The 8,901-nt window shown below is 45.7% G+C and overlaps 1 protein-coding gene across 1 annotated transcript; it reads right to left on the minus strand.

The window, feature by feature from the left end:
- Window positions 1-6,686: 6,686 nt before the first annotated feature.
- Window positions 6,687-7,919, minus strand: LOC131281407 (clavesin-2-like). Its single transcript, XM_058310736.1, has 2 exons — window positions 7,320-7,919; window positions 6,687-7,220 (listed from the first exon to the last, which is right to left on the minus strand). The coding sequence occupies exons 1-2, from the start codon at window positions 7,917-7,919 to the stop codon at window positions 6,687-6,689; spliced, it is 1,134 nt and encodes a 377-aa protein (XP_058166719.1).
- Window positions 7,920-8,901: the final 982 nt, after the last annotated feature.

The following is an 8,901-nucleotide window of genomic DNA, read 5'->3' on the forward strand; positions in this document are numbered from 1 at the left end:
ATCTTTCCTGTCATTCCCAACTCACGATTCTAGGCTCATCTGGATTCATTCTCGCTAGAACTGGACGGGTTTTGGGAGGAAAACAATTTCCGCATCGTGGCGGATTCGTATTTAAAACGAAACTACTTTTTTTTCTGTTCCAGAGGATATTTTTTGTTGTTGGCTGCTTTCGACATGCGAAATTGTTTTAGCTTTGACTTTTAGTAGTGAATTGGAAAATGAATTCTATACAGTCTAAACAACAAGAACAAACATTTGTTTGATCCTATATTTTTAAATTTTGATGTTTGTCGCTGCCACATAAATTGTGAAGTTTTTGAATATAAGACACATTGTACTAACCTATTTTTCTATATAGCTTACTTAAAGTTCATCCCTTTGATTTATATCAAACAGATGACAAAAGTGACATACAATCAGATGGCATATTACCTCATTGGCTGATGAACGAACATTTTGAACAAAAGTATCGTTTTCAGAATCGAAAACAAATTACAATTTCTTTGCGTCCTTTATAGTTAAAACTTCACTTATTTTGAAGCATTTCTATGTGCCCGTAAACTGCCACCATACTGCATCGTATCTGTGTGAAAACACGCGCTTTGTTCGCGTTTACCACAAGGAACACTATTTGTAATGTAATAATAACTTTGCCTACCTCCCTTATTACATACGTGTATGCGCCCAAGAGGAAGGAAAAGGGGCCGTCATTTCACACGAGGAAACTTCCAGCCGTATGACGCATGACGTACTTACCATGGTCGATACCGTCTCGTGCTCACATCATAGGCCACTCGTCATTAAGAAGGCGAAAACGAAAAACGCAACATAAAACCACCCCTCTAGCGGATGGTTATATGTGGGCTCCTGATGTGGTCAGGAAAATATAGTCACAAACTTCCCTACGATGCCACACTCACATGTTGGCGGCGTGCAGCATTATTACGTAGTGTTCGTTTGCAGTACGCTTCAGTTCAGCACATAAACGCTCCATCCACAACGACGATATACCGGCCTATACTGCTGTGTTAAAGTTTCGTTTTTGTTTTGCTTTTTACGGTCCTCTGTTTTATTTTTTACTTCATCTTTTTTAAATTCCTATATCGAGCAGTTGGTTACCGCTTTGCGAAAAGGTTGCTGCTAACTGTAAGCCTGCGACGTGATCCGACGACCGAACGCGAGTAGGCGATCTTCCGCGAGTCCCATTTTGGCGCTTTTTCGACATCGCGTCACCGACAACCGCAAGCAGTGGCAGCAGATGGTCCATGAAATGCGATTCGCATCGGGTAAGGGGATGAACGAAGTGAAAGAAACACATAACAGGCCGAAAATTATCGCCAAAAAGGAAAACCGGCAACCGGGGGTAGCGAAACAAACAGCATGATAAAGACACTAGAACTTCTAGCAAAACCCCAACCGGTGGAACACACACACAGGCACACACTGGCGAAAAGGTCGACCCGAGTGGGAAAAGGAAACCCCCCACGGGGAGCGGAAACGGCGACACGGGAACGGAAAACAGGTCAGCACGGTACTTTTTGGGGCGAGCCTGGCGATCGCGCTCGTTTTCTCGTTCAGCGCGATCGGAGACGCTTTCGTTGCTGATTTCTGTAAGAACTTGTCCGTACACGGCATCGAAACCCACCCCGAGTCGCAAACGAGTACCCCATTGGCCAATGGGGCAGAGCGTTTGGGACGGTTCCGAAGTGAAAGGACAGAATGCGTTCAGTCTGGAACCGGATAACCGAGCGTCGCTAAACTGCCGGCCGGTCCAGCTTCGACGAGTCGGACGATCTCCCCTTCATGGCTTCAGTTCATCATCGCGTCCTCGATCGTCATTGAAAAGCGCACCGCATGGGGTTAGTGGTAGGTGGGAAAGGAGATTTTGCACGAGACCCTTACCTTGGGCTTTAGTGAACCGTTTTTATCTCCATTTTGAACCAATCTCGCTCGCACGAATGGAGCGCGCTTTTATTTCAAGGTTCGTCGCTTATTACCCAACGGAGTCTTTCGTATTTAAATCTGAAATTCGGTCTATCCGTAGGGGTAGGGAAAACGTTGGTTTTAACCATATTTGCGCTTAATTTGCGTGGCAAACATAATTAACAAGGTTATGCCATCGATTGGGTGATCGCAAAGGGATATTGTTTAACACTAGAACGGTCCAACGGTCAATTTGTCGGTTTTTACAATTTCATTTCCAAATATCCATCGAAAACGGGCGAATGCTTCATCAAATTAAAAGGCAATTTTCGTTACGTGATTGTTTTGTAAACCTTATAACTTTATTATAGTGCTGTTTTAGTGGTAATGGAGAAACTATTTTAATAAACTACCGCTGCAATATTTAAGAAATCATGTGACACATATTCTCGAAATGTTTCTGACTAAAGATAACATTACTTACCGATTACTAATCACTTTGATTAGTTGGATTTCTTCTGTTTTCCGTCGCATCTTCGACCTTCGTCCAGTTTGACACCACTGCCCGAGTTCAACGCCAACACTCCTTATTAGTTGCTCGTGCAATGGATCGTTTTCTCGCAATAAGTCATACGAGGTTCATATACCCCAGCGCAATTCCCAAACACCGTTGCAAACATCCCCGGAGCGGGTTTTACTGAATTTTTAATGTCCAGTCGTAACAGAATTGCAAACAATTTTTCCGTTCCGTTTCACCGATCCGTCGAAGTTCGACGAACGGGTTTGCCTGGCTGAAGAAGAAATTGTAAATTGTGATTACCCACCTTTACGGTGCTTTTACCGGCTCCTTCAGGACGGCTGGCGTTTCTCTCGGCTGACCTCGGAGGGCTGGCGTTTCAATGTTGCTTGCTCGATGGAGACGAAGAAACCGAAACCTTTGCCTTAGTTCGTAAATGATGATTCATGCCGTAAGTGAACGAACAAAACAAAAACAGATGCATCTCTAAATGCACCGCCCGCGCAACCGTCATTGAATGTCGCAAATGACTCTTAAGATTCTGCTGATTTCGCTCCGTAAAACCTACCATCGTGGTGAATCATCGCCATCACTCGATCATCGTCCCGTTCGTCGGGTTGAACGGCCTCTTCTTCCTGCGTGTCGATGGATGTTTCATCTTGTTTTTTTTTTTTGAATCAAACGAAGCTTTCGGAATCACGCATCACTCCGCATCATGAATAAAACACTTCACAAAATAATTTTACGGTGTACACTTTTGTCGTCACACGGAACAGAAGAAGGGTATTTCGGAGCACGGGTGGTTTCGTTAATGTATGCTTCAGCTTTGTTATTGTTTTTTTTTTGCTTTATCATTCTATTTTTATTTTATTTGTTCGTGAATTATTATTTTACAAATGCAGTTTTTCAAACGATTTCGCTCTTGCACGCGTACATCCCACGTGCTGAGGCGTACCAAATTTATACAAAACGCTAAGCTACGCCAATACCCTAACCTAGGACAATATGTGTCGTATAAATACCAAAAGCGGCTTACCCTCTTCTGCGCATCCCCTTTGCGAAGGAAAGCCAATATCGAATTGGATACAAAGACCCGGACCTTCACCGAAGAAGGTGCGTTTAAGTTAATTTTGCGGTAATATGTAACAAAACATGCTTCTAACGACTACAGTATCATGGGATTTGTTGTTTTCTACCTTTGCAACTGTCCCAAAGCTTTCGACCGGACGGACCACTTAATATCATCACGTGTAGCGAAACCATGCACACCATCTTCTTATCACTCTATGGTTGGAAATCTATTCTCTCGCAGCGTTTTTCTTAATTTAGTTAAATGTATGCAAGCGAAACCTTCGTAGTTAAGGCCACCGGCTCGTTGTTTTTTTTTAGTTTTAAACTTTAATTATTTGTCTGCTTGTGCCTCTTTCGTTGCAGGATGACACCCTCCGAAAGGACGTCCGGTTCTTGTTTCAGGATAAATAAACCAACATCGTCCGGGGACCTCGCTGATTTTTTTTCATCGCGCCATTCTTACCCCTCGATTTTGCTCTGATTTGCTCGTTCTTAGTCTTTTTAAAGGTTTTCTTTGTGCGTTTGTTCCTAATTAAATTCTTGTCTGCTTTTTTTTCCTTTGAGCTGTTATTACAGATAGTGACATGGTGTGTTGTTTAGTAAAAGAATTCGAGAAAAAGTACCTAGTTTTGATATTTGCTCAGGTGATTGTAAGGACTTACAGATAAATGCAACCGGCCGAAAAAAATATATATTGAAAGAACACAACAAATAAATGATTCCCAACTTTCCACGATCGTGAGTAAACTTCCCTAAATAGTATTGCCACGATAAATTGGACAACTATCGTGAAATCATGTTTGTTACTTCAATCCAAATTGTTTAAATGGTTAACTACATCTCGTTCACTCTCATACCTTTCCTCTGTGTGTGTTTATCATGGCTGTATACATTCTTGATTAACGTTTATAAATTGCAGAGGTGCAAAAAACGTGTCACATGAACGAAAACGTGGGTAGTGCCCGGTCGTGGAGTTCGTTCCTGTCCGTTAGTTGAAGACGAGCTGGCAAGGCGAATGGCAATTATTGCCGTACCGGGGATGCAATTAAGTGCAACCTCGTTGAAGATCGCCTTTGAGAGCGAGCTTCAAGATAGAGAGTGTGTGAGTAAAATAAATTTAAAAAACACACAGGCACAAGGAACATTTACCAGCATTCGAACGGGACATTTTATATCACAACAGTGTAAAATGTATATGCTTTAAGGTACCGGTTTGTTTGAATTTGATGCCCAAGGCGTGGACTAGTGAGTTGGACAGAGACACTCCAAGGTGAAGCGAAGAGATACACAACGGAAATGACCAACGTTGAATTATTAAAAAAGTTGGTCGTCTTTAGCAAATTATAAAGCATCAAATAATTACAAGTAGTCCATAAGACGATTTTTCATTAAACCAACAATCAGTGAAAACCTTATACAGCAAAGGTTCTGTACTAAGAAAGTGAACTAAAAACTGAGAAATATTTAACAACAACTGAGAAAACAAAGTTAACTGCACTTCGAAATCTCACTTTCTCGGTGATTCATGTTACGTTTGGGGAGCCAGAGCTTTTCAAGTGCACTTGCGGCGAGCGAAAGAAAACATGCATAACTAACCTTATTATTAAGCGGGTCTATTAACTCTCCGCCAGGGTCGCCATTTCACAACCAGGTGGCGACTTTCCATGGCCTACTACTACAACTACTGCTTCGACTACGAGCGGGAACAAAGTAAAGGGTACCCGTTGGAGACCGTCATGACGGACTAGAGCCTGTGTCCGACCGGCCTTTCTCTCCGCCAAGTGTACACCCGGGCCCATATAGGGGCTCAATAACGTGCGTATCGCACTGCTGACCGCATTTTGTCGTCGTCGTTTTGGTCGCGACTGAAAGAAATGGCTAGGCACCCCCCCCCCTTTGCGAACTGCATGGATGCGTGTGGGGACATGAAATGCAAAAGCGGAAATTACCCTTGCACGCAAGATCCACCACCGCCTTGGGCTCTCTCTTCCTTTCGCTGGTTCATTTTTTTTCCATCGGGGCCGGTTGGTCGGTGGTTCGGTTTTGGTTCGATTTCCTTGTGCAGCGGAAAGAAGGACACAGGTTGAACCACGCGTCAATACTGGGTGGCGGTGGTGGGTCCGTGCCAAGTGCTTCACTGAAGGCCACCTCCTCCCGTAGATGGCCGGAAGATCAGGGGAGGGTGTTGTGTGTTTCTGTGTGTGCTCCATGTCGACAGATTTAGCGCACATGGTTGCATGTTATGTTGGGCGTCGATTGACTATGTCCGGCCTCGGCCGAAACCTTGACCATCGGCGACCGGAATGACGGATTTATTCGTGCCCCGACCGGGCAGGTACGGCGCCATATCAAGTTTCCCCTCGTCGAAGCTACGGGGCTTCAACGACGCAGCAAAGAAGCAAGGTACGAAGGGCTGATAAACGATATGTTCGCAAAACGAGCACGCACATGCATACAATGAAACTTCAATAGCGGTGATTTGTAGGAATATCACGTGAGTTTTGGGGTTTAGGAAAGGTAGTTTTTAACACGACGTTCCAAGAAAGCCAGCGTTGAAGAAAACAGTAATGCGAGTAGTTTACAAAAGGGAACCACACGTATGTAGAGAGTCGTGAAAGAGATGCCTTATACCATAAATTATTCGAGCCGACATGTTGGTATGAAATAAACTAATATAACCATTTCAGTTCTGTTCTATCTTAAAAGATAACACTTGATCTCAAGAAGATAAAATGTAATAAGGATTTTCAAGAAAAGGCTGAGAAATATCCAAACTCCCAACACTCAAAGTAATGGCTGAGCTTTGACATATTGTACTTTTTTGTGTGGTATACTAGTGGACATTTACGATCGATTTCTCGTTGGGAACCAATTACTTAGTTGATCTATCGTGTGCCTTTTGGGTGAAAATTAAGCAAAAAACATGTTTTACATGTACCTCGCGGTCCGGAGTTACACGTATTGCAAGGCAGATACCGATTTCTCCTGCCTCGTGCGACCCATCGTCGACTTAGAGAAGATACCACGAGCGTGACTGTACCTGGCATGAGATCATCAAAGCGCAATGCCGGCTATCGCCCGCCTTCGCCACCGAAACGATCCAGTCTTTAGCGGGCGCTACTAGGGCGCCCCGGCTGCTGCAGCTTCTGCCGGGCGGCACACCTCCCGACCGTCGTCACAAATCACACACCGACCCGGCGTTGCCCGTCGTAACGCCCAGCAGCGTATTGGTGGCGGGATCGTTCGCTTTGGCCGTCAGGACGCCGATCTTGACGGCGGCCGCCTTGGTCGCCGCCTTCAGGAACTCGGCCCCGTTCGCCGACGAGAGCGAGGACGGTGGCGAGGGCGAGGGTGACTGAGCGGGCGACAGATCGCCCATCCGGCACGGTGCGAACTGTGCCGGCGTTTTGGTGTAGATTTGCGTTTGGCTGAGACAGTAGGACGGTGCCGGCTTGGTGACGGTTTGGCTCGACTCGAGCAGCTCGTGGTACCAGTTGAGCGGGTTGAATGTCGGCCCCTCGCCGCCCAGCTCCGTCGGTAGGATGTCCCGTGCGACACAGTCGTGCAGCGTTGACAGGTTGCTGCCGTGCAGTTTTATTCGAGCGCGCGTTTTCTCCTTTAGGAATGGCCGAATGACGGCGAGCGCCGCCTCCACGTACCACGGTTGACCGATGAAGTGGATCGCCTTGAACCGGACCGGGAAGCAGTCCTGGTGTAGGGGAAGAAAAACGCGATCAAGGGCGGTTAGTGATCAGCAATGCATAGGATACTCAAACGCATCGTATAACACGATATAAATCAACCATACCTGAAGTCCCTCGATCATCAGCTTCAGTACCTTCGGGTTGAGGTTGGACGACTGGCGGAAGGTGAAGTTGGTCCAGTCGACGATGGCGATGAAACCGTTCGCCTGGTTCTGTTTGTCCTCCAGCAGCTTCTCGATCGTCAGCAGCATCGCCCGGTACACGGTGACTAGCGAGTAGGAGGCGTAGTCCCAGTTGGCCGTGAAGAACACCAGCACCTTTCGTCCGCGCCGGTCACGGTTCGGTAGCACGCCCGGAAATCCGTCCCGCAGCGCGATCTGTATCGTTTCGTCCAGCACCGAGAGGCGCTGCAGGAGCGCCGCATTCCGCTGCCGGTACGCGTGATAGTTGATGACCAGCTGGAACGCCTCGTTGACGTTGAACTTCCGCGCGTACAGAAAGCGAAACAGGAACTCGTCGTCCTGGAAGCAGGATTTATCCTTCAACGCGTAGTCCCGGCTCGCCCCGATCAGCTCCTTCAGGGCGATCAGGGCGCGGCTTCGGTCGGTCGGTTCGTTCCGGTTGAAGCCGAGCTTGAGCTCGGAAATGGTCAGATTGTGCCGGTACCGATTGTTGGACCACTCGAAGTCACAAATATCGGACATTTTGATGTGTGCGAGGATAGATGCACTTCGGAACTGGAGCCACTGCGTACTTTCTGCTCCAATTAACAAGAAGCTTTGCCTCGCGGCTTAAGTGTAAGTACCTCGAAGGAACCGGACTGATACCTCCGCGTTATCCAGCTGTTTTTCGGTGGCGGGGATTTACTTTTCGCGCGCTCTGTCAGAACCGGATTAACACCTTCGCTTTGCTTCGCAGCCGACCTTGGAGCTGGTGGTTTGTTTATCTGATTACACTCCTCGCTCTTTTCCCGGCATCGGCTCCAGTCATGGCGCCGGACCTTCGATCTACGGCGCGTCTCGCCGGTTGATATTCGAACACTTCCACTAATTTCTAGACATACCCATCGTTACCCTCTACGGGGTTATGTCCAGTTTCTGTAAGGGTAGAGAATTGAGACAAGAAAATTAGTTCACCGTATTAAAATGTAAACGATTAGTTCTGTTTTTTCTAGCACTAACTAACAAACAAAAGTTGAACCATCCTAGTACAACAAATATTTGTTAAAATGTATTACAAATTTAGGCTTTAAAAGAACCTAAAATGTTACCAAAATAAATTGAAAATAAAAACTGTAAAGTTATATTAGCTTTCTAATTGGAATTACTATATAAGCGATATTTGCTACCGGCTAGGAAATAATAAAAAGAAGAAACAAAGACCCACTCCCGGTGACTTGTGGAGTGCAATTTATCACAGCCTTTGCCACACATTCGATCGAATTGCGCCAGCACACTCATCAAATTCTTTGTTGCGGTTAAAACCGGTAAATATAGATATAGAAGATAACTATATTGTCTAAATATCAGTACGCTAAATGGACAAGATAAGAGCGGGGTTTCCCTCTGTTGTTTTATCTTTGTTTTTAGTAACGGGTTTGGTTCCGCTTGAAAAGAAAACGTTTCGTTTTCTTCGCTGATAAAAGAGAGAACCGAACAAAGCACAAAAAAAGATTTGATTTGCTGA

The sequence above is a fragment of the Anopheles ziemanni genome, chromosome 2 (genome assembly GCF_943734765.1).
Source record: "Anopheles ziemanni chromosome 2, idAnoZiCoDA_A2_x.2, whole genome shotgun sequence".
Classification (NCBI taxonomy): domain Eukaryota; kingdom Metazoa; phylum Arthropoda; class Insecta; order Diptera; family Culicidae; genus Anopheles; species Anopheles ziemanni.